At 35.5% G+C, this 27,560-nt stretch overlaps 1 protein-coding gene across 8 annotated transcripts in view; it reads left to right on the top strand.

Annotated features, from left to right (window-relative positions):
• Positions 1–27,560, top strand: part of KDM6A (lysine demethylase 6A) — a 179,563-nt gene that overhangs the window by 115,009 nt on the left and 36,994 nt on the right. For 2 of the 8 annotated variants that reach the window (NM_001206575.1, XM_059883270.1), the window contains exons 9-18: positions 7,120–7,213; positions 9,627–9,753; positions 15,318–15,416; positions 15,543–15,762; positions 16,322–16,456; positions 16,900–17,055; positions 17,618–17,713; positions 18,624–18,725; positions 19,363–19,758; positions 24,113–24,891. In NM_001206575.1, coding sequence (NP_001193504.1) covers positions 7,120–7,213; positions 9,627–9,753; positions 15,318–15,416; positions 15,543–15,762; positions 16,322–16,456; positions 16,900–17,055; positions 17,618–17,713; positions 18,624–18,725; positions 19,363–19,758; positions 24,113–24,891 — 2,204 coding nt within the window. The remainder of the gene's footprint in view (positions 1–7,119; positions 7,214–9,626; positions 9,754–15,317; positions 15,417–15,542; positions 15,763–16,321; positions 16,457–16,899; positions 17,056–17,617; positions 17,714–18,623; positions 18,726–19,362; positions 19,759–24,112; positions 24,892–27,560) is intronic. The other 6 variants (XM_024987732.2, XM_024987733.2, XM_024987731.2 and 3 more) reach the window with 6 other exon arrangements.

Raw genomic sequence — 27,560 nt, 5'->3', positions numbered from 1 at the left:
CCATCTCATTCTCTGTCGTCCCCTTCTCCTCCCGCCTTCAATCTTGCCCAACATCAGGGTCTTTTCAAATGAGTCAGTTCTTCACATCCGGTGGCCAAAGTATAGCTTCAGCATCAGGACTGATTTCCCTTAGGATTGACTGGTTGGATCTCCTTTCTGTCCAAGGGACTCTCAAGAGTCTTCTCCAACACCACAGTTCAAAAGCATTAATTCTTTGGCTCTCAGCTTTCTTTATAGTCCAACTCTCACATCTACACATGACGACTGGAAAACCATAGTTTTGATTAGACCTTTGTTGGCAAAGTAATGTCTCTGATTTTTAATATGCTGTCTAGATTGGTCATAGCGTTTCTTCTAAGGAGCAAGCGTCTTTTAATTTCATGCCTGCAGTCACCATCTTTAGGGATTTTGGAGCCCCCCAAAATAAAGTCTCTCACTGTTTCCATTGTTTCCCCATCTGTTTGCCATGAAGTGATGGGACCGGATGCCATGATCTTAGTTTTCTGAATGTTGATCTTTAAGCCAACTTCTTCAGTCTCCTCTTTTATGCCATCAAAAGACTCTTTAGTTCTTTGCTTTTTGCCGTAAGGGTGGTGTCTTCTGCATATCTAAGGTTATTGATATTTCTCCCAGCAGTCTTGATTCCAGCTTGTGCTTCCTGCAGCCCAGCATTTCACATGATGTACTCTGCATATAAGTTAAATTAAGCAGGGTGACAATATACAGCCTTGATGTACTTCTTTCCTGATTTGGAACCAGTCTGTTGTTCCATATCCAATTCTAACTGTTGCTTCTTGACCTGCGTACAGATTTCTCAGGAGGCAGGTCAGATGGTCTGGTATGCCCATCTCTTGAAGAATTTTCCAGAGTTTGTTGTGCTGCACACAGTCAAAGGCTTTGGCATAGTCAATAAAGCAGAAATAGATGTTTTTCTGGAACTCTCTTGCTTTTTCGATGATCCAATGGATATTGGCAATTTGATCCCTGGTTCCTCTGCCTTTTCTAAATCCAGCTTGAACATCTGGAAGTTCACGGTTCACATACTGTTGAAGCCTGGCTTGGAGAGTTTTGAGCATCATTTTGTTAGCATGTGAGATGAGTGTAATTGTGTGGTAGTTTGAGCATTCTTTGGCATTGCCTTTCTTTGGGATTGGAATGAAAACTGACCTTTTCCAGTCCTGTGGCCACTGCTGAGTTTTCCAAATTTGCTGACATATTGAGTGCAGCACTTTCCCAGCATCATCTTTTAGGATTTGAAATAGCTCAACTGGAATTCCATCACCTCCACTAGCTTCGTTCATATTGTTGCTTCCTAAGGCCCACTTGACTTGGCATTCCAGGGTGTCTGGCTCTAGGTGAGTAATCACACCATTGTTGTTATCTGGGTCATGTGGGTCATGAAGATCTTTTTTGTATAGTTTTTCTGTGTATTCTTGCCACCTCTTCTTAATGTTTTCTGCTTCTATTAGGTTCATACCAAATCTGCCCTGTATTGTGCCCATCTTTGCATGAAATGTTCCCTTGGTATCTCTAATTTTCTTGAAGAGATCTCTAGTCTTTCCCATTCTATTATTTTCCTCTATTTCTTTTCATTGATTACTGAGGAAGGCTTTCTTATCTCTCCTTGCTATTCTTTGGAACTCTGCATTCAAATGGGTATATCTTTCCTTTTCTGCTTTCCCTTCTTTTCTCAGCTATTTTGTAAGGCCTCCTCAGACAACTGTTTGGCCTTTTTGCATTTCTTTTTCTTGGGAGTGGTCTTGATCACTGCCTCTTGTACAGCGTCTTGAACCTCAAGTCCATAGTTCTTTCAGGCACTCTGTCTACCAGATATAATCCCTTGAATATACTTGTCACTTCCACTGTATAGTCGTAAGGGGGTGGACTCCGAGAGTTGGTGATTGTCAGGGAGGCCAGGCATGCTGCCTTCATGGGGTCGAAAAGAGTCAGACACAACTGAACAACTGAACTGAATGGTCTAGTGGTTTTCCCTACTTTCTTCAGTAGGGAATTTGAATTTGGCAATAAGGATATTGCTTATCCCTAAGTAAATGTATTGTGAATAATGAGGACTAGGTTTTCACTGTCAGAGAACATACAGGTAAGAAGAAGAAAGGCTAGACTGAACTCTGTATTATTGGATTGGAAGTGGAGTAAAAACTAAACATACGGTTATTTACGGAAATTAAGAGTTGAGTAGAGATAGATACAATGGAAGAGTATGTATGTATGTGTTGTGTATACATTAATATATTTCCCAGCTCTGTTTGCTGTGAGTGCCCCCCTCCACAGCAGTGAATGTTCTAGCATCCAGATCTTTGTTTCTAAGTTTGATTCTTCAGTAAAAGAAATCAAGAGTTCTTGGGGAGAAGTGTGTGATTCCAGAGCTTAGGGAGGGAACCTACAAGATGAGCCCTGGAATATTTCATGGTGCCAAAAAGTAGGTGAAAGTGAAGTTGCTCAGTCGTGCCCGACTCTTTGCGACCCCATGGATAGTAGCCTGCACCAAGCTCCTCTGTCCACGGGATTTTCAAGACAAGAGTACTGGAGTGGGTTGCCATTTCCTTCTCCAAGGAATCTTCCCAACCCAGGGATCAAACCCAGGTCTCTCACATTGTAGACAGACGCTTTACCGTCTGAGCCACCAGGGAAGTCCTGCCAAAAAGTAAGGGAGCGCTCAAAAAATGATGAGGCGTGTGAAAAGATTCAGGCGCCAACTTGAGTGGAATAGGGTTTCTAATCACCAAATTGGACACAAGTTTAGGAACAAATAATCATCATAATGGTGTACAGTACAGAATAAAATATATTAGCTCATATTGCTATAAATGAATAATTTAATAAATAAATGGAAAGGGGACACCTCTTTCTTCCTGTGGAATTTTAATTAATGTATGAGAAATGATGAATATCTTTCCACAAGGTACTTACTAGTTTGAAAGGTACATTCTTCAAAATAATGAGCTAGTACTTGAAATATCAAGGTAATGAAAAGTCAGAGACTGAGTGTCAGGTTAGCAGATGGTGAAGACACACGCTAACTGAACACAGTGTGGGACTTTGAATTAGATCCTGGACCAGAAAAGTGGGACAGTTGGTGAAATTGGAATAAACTTTATAGACAAATAGTATTTTATCAGCATTAAATCTGTCAGTCTTCTCATTTTTTTAAAAGCGTTGTTGTTATGTCATCCTGATACGTCCTTTATCACTATGAGATATTCCTCTTTATCTCTGGCAGTGCTCTGTCTTGAAGCCTTCTTAATGTGATCTGAATGTAATCACTTCAGCTTTCTAATATTTAGAGTTTACATCGTGTGTTTTCCACCCTTTTATTTCAGTCTATTTGAGTCCTTATAGGAAAAAGTGCAAATCTTACAGTTCTTATGTTTATGGCTTTCTTTCACTTTTGTAATCTGTTCTGTCGGTCTCTATTGTTCTTTGTTTGAATATCTAGTCCATTTATATTTAATTTGATTACTGATATGATTACATAAAGTTGACTATCATTCTTGTTGTATCCTTTGTATTTTGTGGTTTTTCTCTGGCTGTTTTCAGGGTTCTTTTTACATTTGGTTCTTAAGTATCTGACTATGATGTACTTAGGTATTGGTTTTTCCTTTCTGGTTTTACCAGTGTTTTTCCTGGTCTTTTAGATATGGGATTTAATTTCATCCATTCTGAAAAGTTCTCAGCCATTATATTGTCCATATTTTCTCTGCCCCATTCTTTCTGCCCTTCTTGGACTCCTGTTATGGGTATGGTAGATATTTTGTTATTGTCTTGTACATCTTGGATGGCTCTTTTTTTTTTTTCCTTCTCTTTTGTCTGTTTTGCTTCAGTCTGGATACTTTCTGCCAGCCTCTTTTCAAATTTGTTGATTTTTCTAAAGTCTTAAATCTGCTAGTCAGTCCTTCAGTGACTTTTTTCTTTTTTTTAAATTTCAAATTTGTATTTTTCAGTTCGAGAATTTCCTTTTGTTTGTCTTTTATTTTTCTGTGCTTTGGCTTTTTTTGTCCATTCCTTATTGGTTGTTTTCTTTTTCATTTGTGAACTTCTTTAAAATAGCTGCTTTTAAATTATTTGCAAATTGCAACATCTGAGTCATTTCATGGCTGATTTTCATTGATTTCTTTTTCTTTTGAACATGAGTAAAAATTTCCTGATTCTTACAATCCTGGTAATTTTATCCTGGGTATCATGAATAATGTGTTGTGTGAAGAGTGACTTTGTTATATTTTTCTGAAATTGATTTTTTGTTTTATTAGGCAGTTTTAACTTTTCTCAAGTCACACTACTAAACTTTGCCATCCCTGTGGTGGACAGCAGCTAAATCTCTCTTTAGTTCTTTTAGGCTGCTGGATGTCTGTTGTGTTCCTGTGTAGTTCAGTGGTCAACCAGGAATTTGAGCAGTTTAATTGCAGAAGTTGATATTCTCTCTCTCTCTTTTCTGGGATTGTTTCTTCTTCACTGACTTTTAGCTCTTGTGATAGCTTCAAAGTCTTCCCTCTTATTTTTCAAGCTGGTAAGATTGCTGATTTCTGTTTGAGGTCTAGCCAATCAGATACAAGTTGGGGCCTGCCTTCAGGTCAACATCCTGGAAAAATGGGGTTACTGAACCAGTGCCATTCCATTCCTCTAAGTCTTAACTTCTCTGGTTTTGCCTAATTTTGTTTTCTTTTCAGTGCTTTCTGATAGATAGTTGACCTTTGTATTTTATCCAGAATTTAATGCTGTCTGTGAAATGTTACTACAGCATTACCAGAGGCAAAACTTTACTAAATACCTTTACGTATAAACTCGTGTTGCTTTTGTATACTACTTTTGATCGCTACTTAATGTTCTACTGTAAACATCCATCATATTTTACATTTCCACTCACCTAGTGAGATAGACCTAGTTGTCCATCTCCTGGATACTACAAATAGTACCATTTAGGGAAGGTTCCTTTGGTGTATAGATATATCCCAAGAATGAGATGTTTAGATTGTAGCATATTTACACACCTAGTTCCATGAGTAAATCCCCTTCAGCAAGGCATGAGTATTTCCCTTTATATCCCCACAATGCTAAGAACTACCCAACTTTATGTTTGCCAGTCTAATTGGTAGAAGCTAGTATTTCATTTAAATTTGCATTTTCTGATTTCTCAAGGTTTATACTTTACATGTTTTTCACCTTTTACATGTTGGTTTTTATGTCCATTGCCTATTTTTCTCCTTATGTGTTTCAAGTCAGATCCTTCCTCCTCCTGATCTATGTGGTTTTTGCCAAGTCGAATAAATTTTTTCCCATCTCAAGGAAATATTATCCATTTTCTTCTTTTAGTTATATACTAATGCATTTCATATTTAGGTCTTTAATGTGGGTGCCAGTTTTGTATATAGTATGAGGTAGAAATAAAACTTGGTTTCTCAGTATACTCCATCCAGTTTTTCAGGTATGATGGTTTATTATTATTAATATTATCATTATTACTAGTGTTTGGAAGTATCTTTTAGCATTTGTTGAGGTAATTCCAGAAAGTGATCTTCCTAAAATATAAATTTGATTATATTGCTTGAACTCATTTCAGTGGTAGCCCATTGTCTTAGGATATAGTCTGCAGTCTTTTAACATGGTTTAGGAAGGTCTTTGTGAAGTTGTCTGCTTGTCTCTGCATTTTCTGCCCAATCTGCTAGTACCCTAAGCTTGTCTGCTTCTAGGAAATAACTGTGTACAATATTGTTATTGTACACAGTACAGTAAGTTTTGTTCTCATATCTGTATTCTTGCCTGTAGTCCCAGCAATTTCTGTTATGTGTTAGGTATTCAACAAATACTTACCAGTTGAAGGAACTGAGTTGAATAACTGATCATTATCCTTCACTAACTAATTTATTTTTTCAGATCAGGTTAATGTTTAAAGGGAAGTCATATACCTGATGAATAAAAGTTTATGTAATAACTATTAATCTCAATGGACGTTCTTGCAATTCTTCCCCGTGCTGACATACTGTATTCATAGAGCTCCTCATTTCCATAGCTCTTTATCTCATTTAATCCTAAGAAGAACTCTAGATAGAAAGATCAGGCATTACATCTGTTGTATGGATGTTGAATCATTGTTCAAGTGATTTGCCTGAGGCTCACACAGCTAGTTTTATGTCTCTACTTTTTGGGGGGAGAAAGGTTTGTTTGCTCAGCCAGCTATGTCCTATCAGTGATATGAATGAAAGCCACTTTAATCCATTGTTCTGCCAAGTGTTTTCTAAAAATAATATTTATGAAGTTTTCTCTTGTTGACTTTCCCCCTTTTGGAGGGATGGGGAGGAGTTGTGTTCAGCTTTCGGACTGTAGCAATAATGGGTTTCAGTCGTATTAGTACTTTTGGGGTAAGAACTGTGGGTAAATGGTTTCATTTAGAGTTTTGCCCATGGAATCTTAAATATTATAAACATCATTAGACAATAGTTATGAGGAGTTTGTCTTTAAAATCATGTATGTATTATAGTTTTTTCATAGGATATATTATATACCAGTGATTGTATCTTTTAAACTTAGATTTCATTGGCTTTTGTAACTATTAAGATTTGACAAATTCTTAAAGGTCCTATTTTTGTTGTTGTTGTTGAGTATGTCATGTAACTTATTAAATACTGAAGTGAGGTGAAAAATAAAATGGTTGTATGGATACAGAATGGTTGGAAGGGTATCGATTGTTTACCCTCATAATCTTGTAACTGACTGTGAGCTGTGGCTCAATACTGCTGCCCAGCATTACAAGAGAGTATTATGTCACATATCATTAGCCTAGGGAAAGATCAAAATTTGAAATAAAGTTTCTACTGAATAGTTGTGATGCTATTTCACATCCTTTGGTTTCAACTTGAAGTACTCCAAGGTCATGTTTTAATGATACTTTGTTGTATTGAATGTTTTATTGGTGTTAGATACTCTGAAACATGGCCTATTAACCATAACTGTCTAGAGTTAGAGGAACATTCAGTAATGCACTTTCATCTTTCAGTTGATTTTTTAAAATATGCTGAAATATCAGTATTGTATAAGACTTAACATGAGCTAATTCTTTAAAGATGTTAATTTATTTTCTTTAAATCTTTTTTTCCTGCTTTTTAGAGGAAGTATCATTCTGCAAAGGAAGCTTATGAACAACTTTTGCAGACAGAAAACCTTTCTGCACAAGTAAAAGCAACTGTCTTACAACAGTTGGGTATGTAATAATATTCACTTAGTGTGTTATAAGTACATTGCTTTATGGTTTTTACATGTCACTGATGGTAAATACATGACTTACGTATCCTATTTCTTTTCCTTCCTTTTCCAAAGTTGATGGACTTTATCTGAACTTATCATATTTCCACCTTCTGCTGATTATTGTCTATCTCACAGTCAATCTTATTACAATTCTTTAGTGTAACTTTTCTTTTAAATGCTCAAAATTATACACTGGTACTTAACCACGAGTGAGGGGGATTGAATGCTTTCTCGGTGCCAGATACCATTAGTACTCAATGAAGTTAAGTGATTTACCTAAAGTCTCTTAGTGATTGGTGAGCTTGCTTTCATAGCGCTGTCAATAATACTAAAACATCTTTAGGTAAGAAATGTGGAACATCTAAAGTATAGATTCTCTATACATGCAGTTCTGTTGTCATGTTGAAGATGAAGGAATATAGTTGTTAGCATTACTGTTTTTAATGTAATTGTAAAATTATTTAAGCTTAAATTTTTATCACTTCATGATACTAATGCATACTATGTGATCAGTTATACAAAATAAAAACACTGCTTTCATATAAAACTATAAAACTTTCATTTTTTAATTTTGTGTTTAATCTCTGGTTAGAATTTCCATGAGTTATCCATACTTTAAAAAATTATAGTCAAGTATTTGTTTTTAATGATTGCATGCAGAGTTTAAATAATGTGAATTGGTATATTTAAGTTAAAATAAGTTTATTAGTACAGCAAAAAACATTTTGTGTTCTTAGGTAAAAAGAAAAGTGATGCCTTGATAGCTTACTCATTCAGCTAATAATGTGAATATAAACTTTTTTAGTTCACATTATTTATAAATAAGTTTTTATGCATTTTAGCTGCACTGAAGAATGTGTCAGTAGCAAAAATGCACACAAACCTGTCCTCTTTGGCTGAATGTATAGGTAAACTTTTCATGGTTTTGAAAGGGAAAATACTTAGCCTTATTGAGTCTAATTTATGCCTGCACATCAGTCCTTCCTACTTGCTTGTCACTGCTGCTTAAGCAACTCCTTTTAGAGTCTGTTACTCTAGGTCCTGTTCTTAGTAGTAATAGTGGGAGAGGTAAGGGAGGAACAGATGAATAAGGGTGAGATTGACTTATATTTCCATAAAACATGATAACTCAGCCCTCTTTCTTTGGAGCACAGCAACTATAATAAATATCAGAAAATAAAGGTCCTTGTTTGTTTTGTGTACTGTGAACTATACATGAAAAACAGCTGATTTTGTGAACTTGAATTGAACCACAATTGAAATATGATTCCCTAGCAAATTAAGTCAAATTATTCCATGTGCTAGTATTCCATGATCTAGTGTTTTGATTACTTACATGGTCAGCTTGTTTGTTTGTTTTATCATAACAGTTTTATTTAAGGTGTACAAGATGATGTTTTGATATACCTGTACATAGTGAAATGATTGCTGCAGTCAAGCTGTCCAACATATCCATCTCCTCACACAGTTACCTTTTTTTTCCCTATGGTGAGAGCACCTCAAATCTATTCTCTCATCCAGTCATAATGCTGTATGTTAGTTCTCTAGATTTACTCATCCTACATAACTTCAACTTTGTTTCTTTCGACCAACATCTCCCCATTTCCTCCATCTTACCACTCCTGGTAACCACCATTCAACTCCCTGCATCTGCGTATTTGACTTTTTTGGATTCCACAGATAAGTGAGATTATGTATACCATCTAAATTTGTTTAGTAAAGATTTGTGTTACCCATTTTGTACCATTTTTATTTGCAGCATTTTGAATGGACTTTTTCTTATAGTCTTAGAGTTAAAAAAAAAAAACTGTCAAATGATTGTAATTTTTATTTTACATGAGTTGTGAATATATGTAGCCAGTGCCAGTAAGGTAGGATTGTATGTTGTGTGTCCTACTCTGAACTGTCATTGATGATATGGCTTTATATTTATTCCTTGGAAGTAAACATTGTGTTAATAGAGATTTTTAAATGCAGATTAAGTTTTACATGAAACAGTAAATAAGATTTATCTTATATTCTTTGTTTTGTATCTTGAAATTTTTTCAAATACAAAAATTAGAGAAGAATAGAACTGCAGTTTGTAATCTACTAAGTGACAAGTCAATACTTAAAAGTGTTTTAATTTCTCTGGAATGAAAGTTCTTCATTGCTTTGACTGTACCTTAAAGACAAACTTTTTTAGGACAGAATTGATGGTTCTAAATTTCAGGAGTGTGTATGCCAAGCTAAATGAATAAATTGACTGAAAAGAGTATTTTTTTATGACTGAGGTTGAGAGTATTATTTTATTTGTTTCTGCTCTGTATTCTTTTAAGTAGTAGAGTAATTAAGTCATTTATGTAAATATTTTTAATCATTTACTATAGGATGGATGCATCATACTGTGGATCTCCTGGGAGATAAAGCCACCAAGGAAAGCTATGCTATTCAGTATCTCCAAAAGTCCTTGGAAGCAGATCCTAATTCTGGTCAGTCCTGGTATTTCCTTGGAAGGTAAGACTGATTTATCAGAAACTTAGGTTTTGCTTTTGTTTATTGCAGCTAAGAGTTTTAAATTATCTGAAATAGCAGTTTACTAATAATGTGATCAGTATATTTTCCCTTTTAAATATTTTATAATGAAGATTTCTAGATAAAAAATAAAAGAACTTCTGAATGTGGTAGTTTTCTTATACCATCATCTGGTCCATCAGGATATTTCTTGTTTTGCTTATTGGATTTTCATTTGACTTAAATTATTGCTGGTTTTCAAAAACTCTTGGCGGATACTAATTATTCAGTCAGGTATTTAAATGCCTTTCCTTTTGATTTCTAGTGTTCATATGTCTATTTAAATAGAACAGAGAATTAATTTTTCATTCTGCCTGGTGACTACCAGTAGTTAGTGGAACTTTGCCCATTATCCTTTTTATTAGTGATATTTACCTTCGATAGAATGGACATTAATAGCAGATTTCAAATCATAGTTGTATTTGAAGTTTTACAATGAGAAAGTAGATACATTATTATTCAATTTGTTGGAACGGAGAAGTGACATTAGTGAAAAAAATTTTTTTGCAAGTCTATAAACTTTTCTTGTACTTTGAATGTCTGAATTTTGCTTAGTGATTATCTGAAATATATCTCATGTATATGTATCTGATAGAATATATTTTTGGACCATTATCTGATTGTATTTTAGTTCTTAATTGGTTTTAGCTTTTGCAATATGGTAGAAAAATCAGTCTACTAGGAGTTATCTGAGATACTTGGATTCAAGTCTTGGCTACTATTTGTGGAATCTTGGATTGAACAATTAAACATTTTGAGGCTTCAGTTTTCTGTTGATAAGAGAATTAAATCGATGGTTCTCAATAGTGGTAGGGTGGATGGGAAGCGCTATTTTGCCCCAAAGGAGACATTTCATAATGTCTGTAGAGAGATTTAGGTTATCACAACTATATAGAATGCTACTAGAACAGTTCTCTACAGTAAAAAGTTACCTGGCACAAAATGTCAATGGTGCTGAGGTTGAGAAGCCTCGGGTTAGATCTCTTAGGTAACCTTCCCATGCTAAAGGTTTTAATTTTATGTTTTCTTTGGAAATTACCCTGTTTTGTTTTAATTTTAAACTTTTTCCCATTCTTTTTTTCTATAGGAGTATTTTACTTTGATTGAGTTAGCCATATAGTCACATTAAATTTTAGTATTTTGTACAGTCACATTAATTTTAGTATTCTAATATTTTATATTTTAGTATTTCATTTTTTCCTTTAAATTTAGCAAAGTATTTTTTTCCTTTAAATTTAGCAAAGTATATTTGTATGAAATGGAATAATATTAAGATGTTTCAAATTTTTTTTATTATTCATTAATAATATCCTATAATAGTTGAGTGGAAAAGTAGTTATTTTTAGTAGTAATTTTCTAATTCCTTGCCAGGCTTATAAAGCCATCTAAATTCAGTTGCTCATTAATAAAGCTTGAGAGTCCAAACTTTGTCTTTCTCTTTCATTAAAGATCTTTGGGGGCAGAAACTGAATCTTAACCATCTTTGTATCTTATTACCTGGTAAATGGCTATTTAGTAAATGGAATGAATGATCTAATTGAACACCATTTGCCTTTGGAGCTCTCTCTGTTACTACGGTTAATATTGTGCTGTGAGAGGCTTCGTATAGTGACCAAAAAGGAGCTCTAGTACTACAAAGTAGGGTCTTGCTTAGTCATTGCCTCTAGTGTTAATGTTTATATATGAAAATTTCTGTTAATATAGATTAAAAGGAATGTGTACCAGAAAGTATTTTTCTTTTGATCTAAGATTAAGATTAATAGTTTAATATAGCACAATAGTGTGGATGTCTTTTTAATATATTTTTTCTTAATTCTATGCATATAAAATTAATATATAATTTTGAAATATCAAAAATTACTTTTTGTTGTCTTTTATTTTTGCCACACCACTTGTGGGTTCTTAGTTCTCGGATCAGGAATCAAACCTTGGGCCCCCACAGTGAAAGACCAGAGTCCTAACCACTGGGCCTCCAGGGAATTCTCCCAAATTACTACTTTAGTAATTCTGTAATTTTCAGCTTAGTGAGCACTATTCCATAGGAGGTGTGTCGTCCTCCTACTCCGAAAGTGGTTTTTCATTTGAAATCGTTGAGATACTTTTTTATTTGAACCTTTCTGGATAGAATTTTCCAAATACACTTTGCTGACTTCTCAGATAAAGGATACATCTTCCAATTTAACTTGTTTGGAGGTTCAAGATTATCATGTTGGTGTTCAGTATTTTTTATCTGTAATATAATTTGAGGACTGTTTTAGACTTTTTTCCTTTGATGTTTACATTTCTTACCCTTTTTACTGACTTCTAATGTGTTGCTTCAAGTCTGTTTTGTCATGAGAAAATACTTATAAATAAATTAGATTTTAGAAATTATTAAAGCTCTGAAGGAAGATCTCAAATGTCATTGGGATTCGATGACCCTATTCTGAGGCACTTTGTTACTTATCTCTGCATCAGGTTTGTGTTGAAGATTGCATTTGTTTGTCGTTTGGCATGTGTATATCATAATGAAAGTGTAATGTGGTAATGCTGTTAAACTAGCACTTTGTTATTGACTGTGTTATCACAGAATTCTAGAATGTTAGAGCTAGGAGGGACCAGGAGGTCACCTAGTTCACCCTGTAAACCTTGTCATTTTGCACATTTTAGAAAGGGAGCTCAGAGGGGTCAAATGTTGTCCAAGGTCACAATCATGCAGGTGATTAGTAGCAGAGCAGGGACTAGATCCTTGGTTCAACACCCAGAGCTTTTTCAGTTACACAGTGCTGTCTCACGGGAGCCTGGTTAAGTTTTATTAGAGGAAAAGTGTTTGATAGTTGGATTGAGGAATTTGTATTTGGGCACACTGGTTCCCTACTTTCACTTTGTAGAAATCAAGTATGAAAACATAGGTTGTGGGATTTACTGCTTATTCCTCCCAGCAGGTAGGTGAATTTGCTCTATAAATGTGAGATTGGCTTTGATTTAATTAAGAAAACAAACAGAGCGTGTTTTCTACTGTTGGGTAAACATTTCTTTTCTTTGTGGTGTCTGTCCCTGTTTGTCATTGTTAATGCCCTCTTGTCGTGAATTCTGTCCTCATAAAACAGTTTACAGACACTCTCTGACACTGCCTCTGTTTCTGTCACTCACCTTTCTTTATATTGCCCCAACCCCAAGATTAGTGATCTCATGGTCTTCCCTTGTGGCTCAGCTGGTAAAGAGTTCACCTGCAATGCAGGAGACCTGGATCCAACCTGGGTTCAATCCCTGGGTTGGGAAGATCCCCTGGAGAAGGGAAAGGCTATCCACTGTAGTATTCTGGTCTGGAGAATTCCATGGACTGTATAGTCCATAGGGTCACAAAGAGTCAGACATGACTGAGCAACTTTTACTTCACATCACTTTTCAGGCTTATTTTTACCTCTCCTTTGTAGGTATCCTGTGTTCTTGTATCCTGTCTTTCAGATGGATGAATTCCAAATCTTGATTTCTACACTTCAAAGTATTAAACACCAGGACAATATTTCCTATTCTTTACCTAACATTACCTGTTTTAATGTCTATATGCATGTCAAAATCAGCATATTTCAAACTACATTCATCATTTTCTTCTCTGAACCAGCTTCTTCTCCTTTATTTTTGCCAATGATATCACCATCCCCCCCCCATTTGTCAGACTTAAAAACTAAATTATAATCCTGCCCCCATGAATATCTAATCAGTCTGTCACAAAGTTTTTATCTGTGTTTTGGTTTATTGTTTCTCCTTTTTCTTTGTTGTCACTTCCATTACTTTCACCCTGCTGCTGCTGCTGAGTCGCTTCAGTCGTGTCCGACTCTGTGCGACCCCATAGACGGCAGCCCACCAGGCTCCCCCATCCCTGGGATTCTCCAGGCAAGAACACTGGAGTGAGTTGCCATTTCCTTCTCCAATGCATGAAAGTGAAAAGTGAAAGTGAAGTCGCTCAGTCGTGTCCGACTCTTAGCGACGCCATGGACTGCAGCCTACCAGGCTCCTCCGTCCATGGGATTTTCCAGGCAAGAGTACTGGAGTGGGGTGCCATTGCCTTCTCCAACTTTCACCCTAATTTGGGCCTATTCCAAGCCAGTAAATATAGCTGCCTTCTTTTCTACTGTCTATAATTTTTTTCGCTTTTGGTTTATTGCTACACATTGTTAGCAAATAAATATTCCCATAAAATACTTTCATCATGCCATTCCCCTTGCTAGAAGAAACTTCGGGATACTCTTAGGTTGGATTTAAAATTCTCTACCGTTTATACTATCTTATATATATGAGATATCATATATATGTAAAAAATATATGTATGATATAAGATGCAGCTTATATAAGTTTTGCTCATGCTATTCAAGCAACATTTCAAAATGCCTTTTCTCAAGGTCTCTGCCTGACTCAGTGGTTCTCAGACTTTTGGATTACTTGACATTTACCTTTTTTTTTTTTTGCTATTTACTCAGTTAGTAGTATTTCAGAGTAAGTCAATTACAATACAGATACTGGTTTAATGGAAAATGTATGTATGTATGTTTGTATATGTCTTTTTTTCCCATTTTGTTTGCTTGACCAAATTGCTGTAAACTAGCTGGTAAATGCAAATCACTGATCTAAACAATACGCATCTACACACATTCAGATCCTTTACTCCTGCCCTTTCCTTTCTTATCTTTCCTAAACCCAGTAGTGTGTAGTGTGGTCTCTTCTACCCTACCCTAAATTTTCAGACCAGTTATTATCTGTGGTAGCCATTTGATAACGGCATCATGCTGTTCATAATGTGTCTTCAATCCTCAGCTGAATTGTAAACTCCTTGACGATGGACTGGGTTTTATTTTTTCCTTTTTCCCTTAGTGCCAAACATTAAGAATATAATTTCTGTATTTTTATAATTTTAGCTGCTGTTTTATATATCCATCAGATACATCTACATTAAGAAAAGTGGCAGTTCCCTGAAACTTTAATCATACCTTACTACCCTTACTAGTCATTAAATACCCTTAATGACTTGACTACTGTACTTAATCCTGTTTTATACTATTTTTGATAGTCGGCTTGATATTATTTCATATGTTTGTGTCTTGTGTATATTAAAGATTTGTTGCATTTATTTTTATTATTTAAGAAAGGAAAACTGAAATCTGATTCAGCAAGTCTTACCAGCATGGAATGTTTTTCTTGGTTTTTAACTAATTTCTTACTCTTTGGAAAACCAGAGATCAAGTTGTATAAGTATAGTGGTGTGTATATATCTCTCAATATTATTATATTGAAGTGATATGGCATTTAACTATTTTAATAGGTGCTAAAGTATGCTGCACTATTAAACACTATCAGATAGTCTATAATATAGCTTATTGAAGGGTTAATTATAGTGTTATTGACATGTATATTCACACTTCACATAAATTTGTTCTCTTATTAGATTTTTATTTGCTTTGACAGTCTTTCAGCACATTAATCAATGCATATTAATCATATTTTCTTATTTTTTTCCCCTCCCCTCTTAGGTGCTATTCAAGTATTGGGAAAGTTCAGGATGCCTTTATATCTTACAGGCAGTCTATTGATAAGTCAGAAGCAAGTGCAGATACATGGTGTTCAATAGGGTAAGACTTTGTTTAGAAATAATGGTATAATTCATACACAAAGATAGTTGCGTCACATATAATGGACTTCGTAAAGCTAAGCCATTCTTTTTAGTCGACTTATTTTTTCTTAATTTCTCTTCCCAGCGTGCTATATCAACAGCAAAATCAGCCTATGGATGCTTTACAGGCCTATATTTGTGCTGTACAATTGGACCATGGCCATGCTGCAGCCTGGATGGACCTAGGCACACTCTACGAATCCTGCAACCAGCCTCAGGATGCCATTAAATGCTACTTAAATGCAACCAGAAGCAAAAGTTGTAGTAATACCTCTGCACTTGCAGCACGAATTAAGTATTTACAGGTAAAATGTTTAAATCGCAGTTTTTTAAAGGCACATGTTTCCCCATGACACTCAGGCAGGAGGAGGGTGGCTGGGAAGTTTGTCTAGTTGTCTTTTGATGTCTATAACTTGTTTCCATATTTTGTAAACATACCATAGCTTGTAATATTATTTTACTTTTCATTTTAAGTAAGATATACAGTATTTTAAAAGATGCTCTTTTGTGCATTTACCCTGTTAATGCATATTAATTTACATAATTTTTTTCTATGTACTGTCTACATTTTTAAGTTGTCATAGCATTTTAGAGAAAAGAACACGAACACTGTCTTTCACTCTTGCTTGGAGTTTCATGAGAAGACAGCTATAAGAACTCTGAAAACAGAGCTCAGCTTTGTTTTAATTCTCACAAAGGTTTATATTCCTTTTTCCCTCATTATACTTAGTATCTTTCTGAAACCCCAAATTAAGGATCTATTTTCTTAAAAACAATTAGTTATAGCATTTAGGAAGATTTAGTGGACTTGCTCTTACTCAAGTAGGCTTGTGTTAAATTTGCTTTTTACATAATTTTTCCTAGGCTCAGTTGTGTAACCTTCCACAAGGTAGTCTACAGAATAAAACTAAATTACTTCCTAGTATTGAGGAGGCGTGGAGCCTACCAATCCCCGCAGAGCTTACCTCCAGGCAGGGTGCCATGAACACAGCACAGCAGGTGAGAAGTTGGGTTATGTTCTGCAGGTGCCCAGCTTTAAGGGTTCTTTTCAATCTGTAGTAGTCAAGCGTATTTTACTAAGCACAGGAGGCTTTTATTAATGAAAAGACTCTTGATTTAATTGTGAAGGGAATTTAGATCAAATTAAAACTCCCTCTGATACGGGAAGAAATTTTGGGGTGCCAGTTTAGAACCTTTGTGCATTTTCATGGTTTTGAAGGAAATTTCTTAACATAATGCTGCAGTTTATTTAATTTTTGAAACAAGTTTTTCAAAGGAAGGTACACATTACTCCACTGATGATTCATTTGATTTTCAATAATTACCATTCAGCGATGTCCACATAGATTTGAAAAGTATGCAGCTTGTAAAGTTGTATAATTTGAAGGAATGAATTAAGAATATATAGAACCCTATTTTTGTCTTCCTTCTGTGATTCTTAGGCATGTAAACCTCATCATCCAAATACTGAACCTGTATTAGGCCTCAGTCAGACACCAATTTCACAGCAATCCTTGCCACTACACATGATTCCTTCTAGCCAAGTAGATGACCTGTCCAGTCCTGCCAAGAGGAAAAGAACATCTAGTCCAACAAAGGTATATATTTTAGAGAAATAGAAAATCCCAGTCAAGAAAGAAATTCCTAACTGCCCTGAACTTGTGCAGTTTGAACATCTCCTGTCCTTTATTTTAAATCTGTGGACATCAATGAGTGAAAGGCTTGAGTTTTTTCATTCCAAATTCTTAGTATCATATTAAATATGGAAAGTAGGGATAAATTTGCATTCATCAAATCATTTTATTCATCTCCCTGCCGTTAAGATCTCAACACAACTTTTCATCATCACTTTCTACTGACATTAAAATAAACTTAACATTGAACCTAGTGGACAGTGTGGTATTTAGGTTAGTCATTTGGGCCATAGTTTAGGGGTGGGCCTTTTTGGGTGGCTAATTAAAGAATCAATATTTTCTTAAGTTTTAAGTTCCCAAATTTACTATGCATGTAAAATTACTTTTAAAAGAACTAAATGTCATAACATCTTTTTTATATGTAAATATTCCAATTCATAGTCATTTGACCTCCATTAGTCATTATATTAACTCTATGGATTTAACCAAATATTCTTTAATTTTTTTTTAAATCAATTTTCTTCAGAATACTTCTGATAATTGGAGTAGTGGCCATGCAGTGTCACATCCTCCAGTACAGCAACAAGGTCATTCATGGTGTTTGACACCACAGAAATTACAGGTATGTAAAACATGCTTTTGACAGATTGTTTTTCCTATTAAAAGTAGAGGTACTAAAGTTCTAAGTTTTGTTAAGTATTAATTCTTAAAACTGAATGGCAGTAAACTCAGTTAATAGGTACATAAGTAAAATGAGCCCACATTTACCAGAGTAATAGAGATAATTCATTCTTTTTTTTTTTTCCCACTTACCTCTGCCCCACCCCCCAATATATTCTCATGGTTCAAACCATCTAAGTATGAGTTTAGAGTATATAGAATAAATTCTCCTACTTCTATCCCTACTCACTCAGTTCCCCTCCCAACCGAAAACCAGTATTAACTTGTTGCTTATCTATCTTTCAAGAGATGTCATGCATGTCCAAGCAAATACTCATCTCCTTTCTCTCATATGTTATTATTTTTCTTCTCTTTTTATACAAATGATAAAATGCTGTATATACTGTTAGTGTATTATGCAGACCTTTCCATGTCAATATATTAAGAGCTTCCTAATTCTTCTGTGACTACATCGTGTTTCTTTATGTAGGTGTCATACTTTTACTTAGGCAAATTACTAGTTTTGGATAGTCAGATTGTCTTCAGACTTTATTATTCCATACAGTGCTTCTTAGAGAGTACTTGTCATAAAGCATTTTTAAGCTTAAAGAACTGTGTAAATCCTGATAATTTTTGAGTAAAATCTCATGCCCATTTATCTCAAAGATCCCATTACAGTAAACCTTCTGTGATAAATGTTTATTCCCAACTTTCTCAAACTTTTTAAAGGACTTCATCTTGGGATTGATTGCCATTGGTCAGAAATCAGTATCTTTGACTAGACAGCGTTCAGAGTTTTATAGAAAGGTTGCTTAGAATAATGAGCTTGTTTCTTAGATATGTCTTTGACTGTATTCTTCTTTTTCTTCTAGCACTTGGAACAGCTCCGTGCAAATAGAAATAATTTAAATCCAGCACAGAAACTGATGCTGGAACAGCTGGAAAGTCAGTTTGTCTTAATGCAGCAACACCAAGTGTGTACAGCATTGTTTTTCCCCTAAAATTTGTTAGCATTTGAATATTTTTGTTGACCGGAATATCATTTTAGAGAGTATGTTTATGCCCACCTCTAGTTTAGACTAGTGTTTAGTGGGATTTAATTATCTGTGCTTCTTAAAATACTGATAATGGACAGAGATTTTTAGCTATAAATTTGATTTTGAACATGACAGTATTTTATTAATTTACGTGTTATTTTGCATGTAATATTTAACAAACTACATCCTAAACTCAGGCGAGGTTCTTTCAAGTTTGTTTAACTCAGAGAATCTGGCATATAAGTGTGATAAAATGGAATTTTAAGATCCCCTATTTTGTGATGGGGAAGAGACCTGTAAATATGATTTCTTTTCCATAATTTTCAACTGATTTCTTTTGTCATTTACTAAAAGGATATTTCTTAAGATTAAGTAGATTCCTGCTTTTCTGAGGAAGCTAATCTAAATGTGAAGAAACACAATTGCTTGTCTTAAAAAGATTTTTTTTAACCTAGAGAAATTAAATGTTAGGGTAAAATCAGAGATTATCTGGTTATGTATCTTCATATTCTGATCCTGTCCCTTATGGGCCACACAGGCAGCATTGATTTTTATTTGTTTTTTTTTTTGACAGATGAGACAAACAGGAGTTACACAGGTACGATCTACTGGAATTCCTAACGGGCCATCAGCTGACTCATCACTGCCTACAAACTCAGTCTCTGGCCAGCAGCCACAGCTTGCTCTGACCAGAGTGCCTAGCGTGTCTCAGCCAGGAGTCCGCCCTGCCTGCCCTGGGCAGCCTTTGGCCAATGGACCCTTTTCTGCAGGCCATGTTCCCTGTAGCACATCAAGAACGCTGGGAAGTACAGACACTATTTTGATAGGCAATAATCACATAACAGGAAGTGGAAGTAATGGAAACGTGCCTTACCTGCAGCGAAACGCACTCACTCTACCTCATAACCGCACAAACCTGACCAGCAGCGCAGAGGAGCCGTGGAAAAACCAACTATCTAACTCCACTCAGGTAATAGAAGGACTAATTGCCTTGTTGGCTTCTCACATAATAGTTGTCTTTATTTGATTTTCTGCATGTTGAGAGGAGAAATAAAAGTTTGGGAAACTTTTTATAAGCATTTTTACTAGAGTGTGATTACTACATTGTGACTCAGTATTGTGTATAGATTTTTTTTTTTCCTCATATAAGATTTACACACATAGGTAATGTTAGAAATTTCTAAAAGAAGAAGAAAATAGATCATACAATTCCCCAAAACTCACTGCTAGTTTACAATGGCATATTGAGCATTTATAGTAATGTTTCTTAGTTCATTTCTGTAAATATTGCCTACTTAGATCAAGTGCTATTCTAAGTGGTAAGTATTTACTCTGGTGGGAGGAAAAGTTTTTACTTCTGAATATTTATCCTCATAGTTTTCCCTGTGTTTTGGATTGTTTCCATGGAGCAGGTGCACCAAAGCAGGACTGAAGGGTCAAAGAGCTTTTAAAAGAAATGTTGCAAATATGTCTTGCCAAATTGCTTATACTTTTATTAGTCTACTACAAGGAAATATTTGACTTACTATTGGTAAAACTAAAGTAAGTTCTTTTTCTAAGAACTTTTTAAAATGTCTTGGTTCATGTACATAAACAGATAATAAATAGGCATTACATATGGAATATAAGGTAATGTTACCATTAGTTCTCTGGAATAATATACTAGAAAATGGAGCTGGGGAGTACTAGAGATTGATGGTAGAGGAGTTGCATTAATAAATAGGAATATCAGGGAAGGTTTCACTGGAAGGGGTAGTTGAATAAAGACCTGAAAGAGTTATAGAAGTGAGCCTTAAAGATATTCCTGGAGGAGGAAATGGCAATCCACTCCAGTATTCTTGCCTGAAAAATCCCATGGAGAGAGAAGCTTGGTGGGCTACAGTCTGTGGGGTCACAAAGAGTTGAACACAACTTAGCAGCTGAGCATGCACACACACACTTGAAGATATTTGTAATAAGAGTGTTTCAGGTTTAGGGAGCAACAAGGAGCAACAGGCCCTAAGGCTGGAGTGTGTTTTGCATATTTAGGGATTATCAAGGTGGCAAAAGCATGGCTGAGCAGGATGAGAGGTAGATGTGTTCCAGTTTGGACACAGGCTAGCTAAATCATTTTCAGCCTTGTAGGCCATTGTATAAAGATTTTGGATTTTATTCTGAGTTAAATGGGAAACTATAGGGAGGTTTGAATGGAGTGAGGTAGTCTGACTAGATCCTCTCCAGTACACTGTGGATAGGCTAAAGGAGGCAAAAGTACAAATGATATGACCCATTTGGAGATTACTGTTATAATCCATGTTAAGAGATGGTGGCGGCTCAACCCAGAGTGGCAGCAGTAGAAATGGTCAACTATTGGGTACGTTTGGGTGTAGAACCAACAGGATTAGGTAATAGAGTGGGTATGAGAAAAACGGGAGTCTAAGCTAGCCTGATAAACTAGGGAAGATGAAGGAGACTGGATGAAATCACCAAGGGGTGAGAATAGATAGGGGAAAAAAGAGAACTCAAAACTGAGCCTTGGGGCATTCCAACATATTAGGTTAGAAAATTGGAAAACTAACAAAGAAAACTGGAAGAGGAGTGACTTGTGAGGATAATAGGAGATACAGGAGAATATGAGTGATGCCCTTAAAGCCAAGTCTTTCAAGGAAGGGACTGTGATCAAAGTGTGAATCAATCCGTGGTTACAGGTTGAGTTGGTAATGTGAGGAAATTAACACAGGAGAAAAACGAGAGAATTGTTTGGGTAGGTGAGAGGATGGGATTTTCAAGGTTCGGTGTCTTTAAACATTAAAGGATTGTTAAAAGGATAACATGAGATTTTTGTTAGGATTCCTAGAGTGCTAAGGTATAATTCGTAGTTAATAAATAAGAACCTTTGTTATGATTGTAACTTAATGATTCTATTATTATTCTTTATTGCATCTAATTCCCTGGCTTCCTTAGTTGCTGAGATTTTGAGTGAATAACTCCCTTCACCCCACTTTGGAAATTTGCTATCTTTACGAAGACCTACTGTATAGCACAGGGAACTCTGCTCAGTGTTACGTGCCAGCCTGGATGGGCGGGGTTTTGAGGGAAAATGGATACATGTATATGTATGGCGAGTCCCTTTGCTGTTCACCTGAAACTACCACAAGATTGTTGAAATCGACTGTACCCCAATACCAAGTTGTTTTTGGTGTTTTAAAAAAACAAACACATAATTTTAGTGAAAGAACCCTCAGTTTGCAGACCATGAAGTCTCTGTACATGACTGAATACTAAGTGGCAGAGCCCCAGTCTTTGCTTTGCAGGCCCTTCAATGCCAGTGGCCATAGGAGCTTTTTAATTTAGATAATACAATTGGAAAAGTTGCTTAAAAATTCTGTTGAACTGATTCTAAATCAGAGGTTTCCCAAATGAAGTTGCTGCATGACTAGTGAAGCTGAGGAGCCTCTATTTCTGCATTAACATAATTAGAGACTTTTTCAATACTGTCTTATGCCTTTTCAAATAGTTTTCTCAAATTGTGATGAAAACTAGACCATTGATAGATCTGTATGATATATCTACTATTTAGCTTGTGATGATGGGAGGAAATACAGATTTATAATTTACATGATAGTTTTGAAGAGTTCATTCACAGATTCCACTTAAGGTATGAAAGTAAAATTATATAAATTGTAGGTGTATGTTCAGCAAGTCCTCTTCAAAAAAACCTATAGCTTAAAATAACCTAGATTTGTATTTAAAGGCAGTGTAATAAAATGATTACTTTTGTATTTGCATATTATAATTATTATAACTTGTTAAGTGATTAGCTTCTGAGTAGAAATTTGATGATACATGAAATTTTGACACCCACCTGGATTCTTTTAGGATAATAATACTTGATATGCTTATAATATTGAAGTATTTTTACTTTACGAAAAGTTTCATATAACTTAGTTTATCTTTCAGCTACTACTGTGATTGAATTTTTAGTTGCTTACTTTAATCATTTAAAACCAGATTATATTCCTTTGCATGCTCAGTGATGTATATCAACTTTTCATGCATTTAGGCTTTTTTGTTTTGGGTTTTTTTTTTTTGGTAGATAGGTTTAAAATTTTTAGCTTTAGGAATTTGTTTTAGGGATATGCTTGCTGATTTTAACTAGATGATTAAAGGCAGCCTTTAGTATATAAATATCTTGCCATCAGCTAAATTTTTATTCCTTTATAGATTATTACTGACAAATTAAATTTCACCTAAGGTCAGAAAGCCTTCCAACTGTGCTGCTGAAGTAATTCTCAAAGTGCAACAACCCTAAAATTTTTGCTGGAGGTGGAGGAGTCCATTTATTAATGGAAATGCAAATTTAAAATATGTCAACACATAATTGGATTAATCTGTAAATCTCACATAAATTACTTGTTTTGATGTTCTGAAATTATGATTTAGAATGATTATTGTTTTATGATTCCAGTGATACTGATGTGTTGCTGAAAAATCAGCTTTCCTATTTAATTATTTTGTCGGTAAAATGAAATATGTTTTTCTTAATGAAGTTGTGTGCGACACCAGGGGCATATTTCGGGTAAAATTATATATCTTAGTTCGTTTTATCATACTTTATATGCCCTAAATGACTTTACTCTGGAATTAAAACTTCTATTAACTATGGTATACTGCCCCCTCAGTTTGCTTTAACAATAGAAGTATATTTTCCTGATTTTCCAAATTAGGTTGATGAAAAGTGCAGTTTACCCTTAAGTCATTAGTGGAAACTTAAAATAACTTTTAAATACATGCAGGTGGGTGGGTCAGGGGACCCTTTAAGCTATTTCTTAAAAGACTTAGATAGATTTAATAGTTCTGCCCTTACTTGAGAGTTGCTTTAAAAATAGGATTTGAATTAGAGAAGCATAGATTTTTAGTAATTATAAAGGTTTAATGAATTATCTTTCTGTATTAATCTGTTAACAGGTCACAGATCAGTGAGTTAGTTTATATTGATTTGATCATGGCTTTAATTATTAATGATAATATATGTGTATTTATCCATGCTGATTTTAGATATATATATATATATGTAAGAACTTAATTTAAAATTTTCAGTGCTTCATATGAAGTAATTTACGCCACACCAGCAATTGAATCATATTAGATAGGATGGGAAGTCTCTCTAAAGGTGTTAAACACTTGGTGGCTAATTATAGGTACTTATGATAACTTCAGAATTTGGATCAAATTATCTTATACAACTAGTTGTTTAGTAGTTTTGCTTTTTAATATTTTAAATTCTGTATATACCCTCTGAGTTTGCTTAATATTAGATTTAAACTAGTTTTCTTTCTTTTTAGGGGCTTCACAAAGGTCAGAGTTCACATTTGGCAGGTCCTAATGGTGAACGACCTCTCTCTTCCACTGGGCCTTCCCAGCATCTCCAGGCAGCTGGCTCTGGTATTCAGAATCAGAATGGACATCCCACCCTGCCTAGCAATTCAGTAACACAGGGGGCTGCTCTCAATCACCTCTCCTCTCACACTGCTACCTCAGGTGGACAACAAGGCATTACCTTAACCAAAGAGAGCAAGCCTTCAGGAAACACATCGATTGTGCCTGAAATAAGCAGGCACGCTGGAGAGACACCTAACAGCACTGCCAGTGTTGAGGGACTGCCTAATCATGTCCATCAGGTGACGGCAGATGCTGTTTGCAGTCCTAGCCATGGAGATTCTAAGTCACCAGGTTTACTAAGTTCAGACAATCCTCAGCTCTCTGCCTTGTTGATGGGAAAAGCCAATAACAATGTGGGTACTGGAACCTGTGACAAAGTCAATAACATCCACCCAGCTGTTCATACAAAGACTGATAATTCTGTTGCCTCTTCACCGTCTTCAGCCATTTCCACAGCAACACCTTCTCCAAAATCTACTGAGCAGACAACCACAAACAGTGTTACCAGCCTTAATAGCCCTCACAGTGGGCTACACACAATTAATGGAGAAGGGATGGAGGAATCTCAGAGCCCTATGAAAACAGATCTGCTTCTGATTAGCCACAAACCTAGCCCTCAGATCATACCATCAATGTCTGTGTCCATATACCCCAGCTCAGCAGAAGTTCTGAAGGCATGCAGGTTAGTGTGGGAAATTTCATCACAAAGTGAAAATGGTTGACTACTGGCCTGCTCAGAATGTTGAAATATGATTTGAATCTTCTAAGATATGGAAAGTAAGCAAAAAGGATGATGTAGTCACTCATCTGAAATAACAGTTTGAGGAGAATTGTGTTATTGTATATTGTCATAATTTTTATTAATGTGTCAGATGTGAAAAATCTGTGTATATTGCTTAATCCAAGTGGGTGTGTCTGAGTGTGGTGTTACTGCCCTCTACTGGTTACTGGAGTTGTTGGCTTCGGTGTGATTGGCTGCTCTGGGAATTGAACAAGAGAACGGGTTAAATCATATTTGGCGAAAACAGCAAGGCCTGGAAAGCCCTACTGTTTGTTTTGGTTTTGATCACAGCCTATTAAATGTCAGACTAGGAATGGACCTTCACAATTGTTGAGGCTAGTCTGTGCTGAAAAATGAAAAAACTGGACCTTTTTGTTTGAATCTAGATAAGATTTATAAAGCAGACAGAAGAAGGAAGGAAGGAGGTGGTCAGGGCAATGGAGAGACATGACAGACTGTCAGCCATTCTGAAAGAAGCAGCCATGTTCTGCTAGGCTTGAAAGGATGGGGCCTCAGAAATTAGGAAGAAATTAGTCTCCTCCACCCCTCCATTCAAAGGATTAGGTGGAACTTTATTGGAGGACATACATACAGATTCTTAATGGTCTTTTCATTTTGCATGGCACATATCTAGGTTTTTTCCTATTTACTCATAATTGTTGTCCTCTTTATTTATAAGTGACTAAATTTGAATGAAAGTCAATTAACACGCTCTTAGGGCTTCCCAGCTGGCGCAGTGGTAAAGAATCCACCTGTCAGTGCAGGAGATGCAAGAGATGCGGGTTGGATCCCTGGGTCAGAAAGATCCCTGGAGTAGGAAATGGCAACCCACCCCAGTATTCTTGTCTGGAAAATTCCAGGGACAGAGGAGCCTGGTGGGCTACAGTCCATAGGTTCGCAAAGAGTTGGACACGACTGAGCACAGTATAGCAGCAGCAGTTAACATACCTGAAACAAACTCAAGAAAGAACTCTGAAGCATTTTCTAGTATATTAAATTTTGTGTTTGAACTCTACTGTTATAGTGGATTTTAAAAAGAGCTTTTTTGTTATCTTCATAGATTGCACTTTTAAAAGTATAGAAAATATACACATTGGTTCTAGTTGTCTACATTGACTATTTAACATACCTTTTAAAATGCTTTTTAAAGTTCAAAATAGTTCTCACCATCTCTGTAAATGCAGTCATTGTGTGGTTGTCCTTTCTAGTATTCAGAGTATTTTATTAGAAAGTACTATGGAAGTGATACTGAAACTTTAGTACAGTACTGTCAATACCTTATGGTTCTTTTTCTTTGAGAACTATTTGAGTTTGTATGTTTAAAATACCTTCTGATTATGTGTCATATTCCATTGCTCTTCATTATTTTCTGTGGCATAGACTAAAGCACGAATTACATCTTTTTCATGTTTTATTAGAAAATTGTATTCCCTCTTGGGTCCACATTGCTAGCAGCATTTTTCTCGGTGGCCTACAACATGATAACTTCTGTAATTAATTTTATCTGCCCTATAAGATTTTCTGCATGTTCAGTGACTTAAAACCACACTGGATGATCTCTAAATCAGACTAATTTCTTCTAAAGTATATGTGAGATTCCTGGATTTCTAAATTATGATTCTTTAGAAAATAAGATTTTAATGTCAGTCATTCACTCAACTCTGGGCCTAAAAACAATAGATGTGTTTTAGTATCCATATCAAGTGCAATACTGGTCTTTCCCTAGATGCAGTGCCTTGGCTTGCTGCCAGTTTGTACTGCCCTCTACCTGCTCTGCACTCAGCTGCTGGGGCCTCTGTCCCGTTTCCTAGATAGTGCCGCTACCACTGTGCTGGATCAGGGTCTTGCTCCCTTTTCCACTCTCTCTAGTCTTCAGGATAGTTGCTAGAAAGTGGGGGGAAATATAGAGGTTCAAAACTGACATTATGGACTGTATGGGACCTAATGGTATTCTGGAGAGGAATATTGTCAGAGTTCCATGGTGGCACAAGTTACAAACAGTATACAATAGCAGTTACCTTAAGTTTTCATTAATAAAGTCTTAGGCTGTGGGTAACTAGGTGTGATTTGTGATTATAAAAGTATAATACTAAAGATTATACTTTTTCCTCTCAGTTTTGAGGTGTGTGTGTGTGTGTGTGTGTGTGTGTGTATATATATATATAAATTCATTTCAGAATTTTAAAGTACAATTTTTTATAGAGATTTATTTTTATTTTTTAACTCTTAATGACAATTTGCCTTATTACAGAGACTTGATTTGTGTGTGTGTACACATATATATTGTTAAGTAGCTAGATACATCAAAACAATATAGACCTCTGGGGTTGCTTGGGTTATTTCAGTAAATCTCGGCCTCAGTTTATCTAATGAAGAGGCAAGAAAAAAATGCTCTGATAAATTGGAGATAAAAATCTTCTGAGGCTTAGAGAAAAGTTAGGATGGCAAATGGTAGTCATATTGTTTGCCATTTCTGTTCTGTTGATGGTATCCTGAGCTGAGCAGGGGTCCAGAACTTAGAAGAGGAAAGTGACATAGATGGAAGAGACTTGATGTTTATGGTCTAGGAA

This window comes from Bos taurus, chromosome X (assembly GCF_002263795.3).
Source record: "Bos taurus isolate L1 Dominette 01449 registration number 42190680 breed Hereford chromosome X, ARS-UCD2.0, whole genome shotgun sequence".
Lineage (NCBI taxonomy): Eukaryota > Metazoa > Chordata > Mammalia > Artiodactyla > Bovidae > Bos > Bos taurus.
This window is presented reverse-complemented; position numbering and strand designations above follow the sequence as displayed.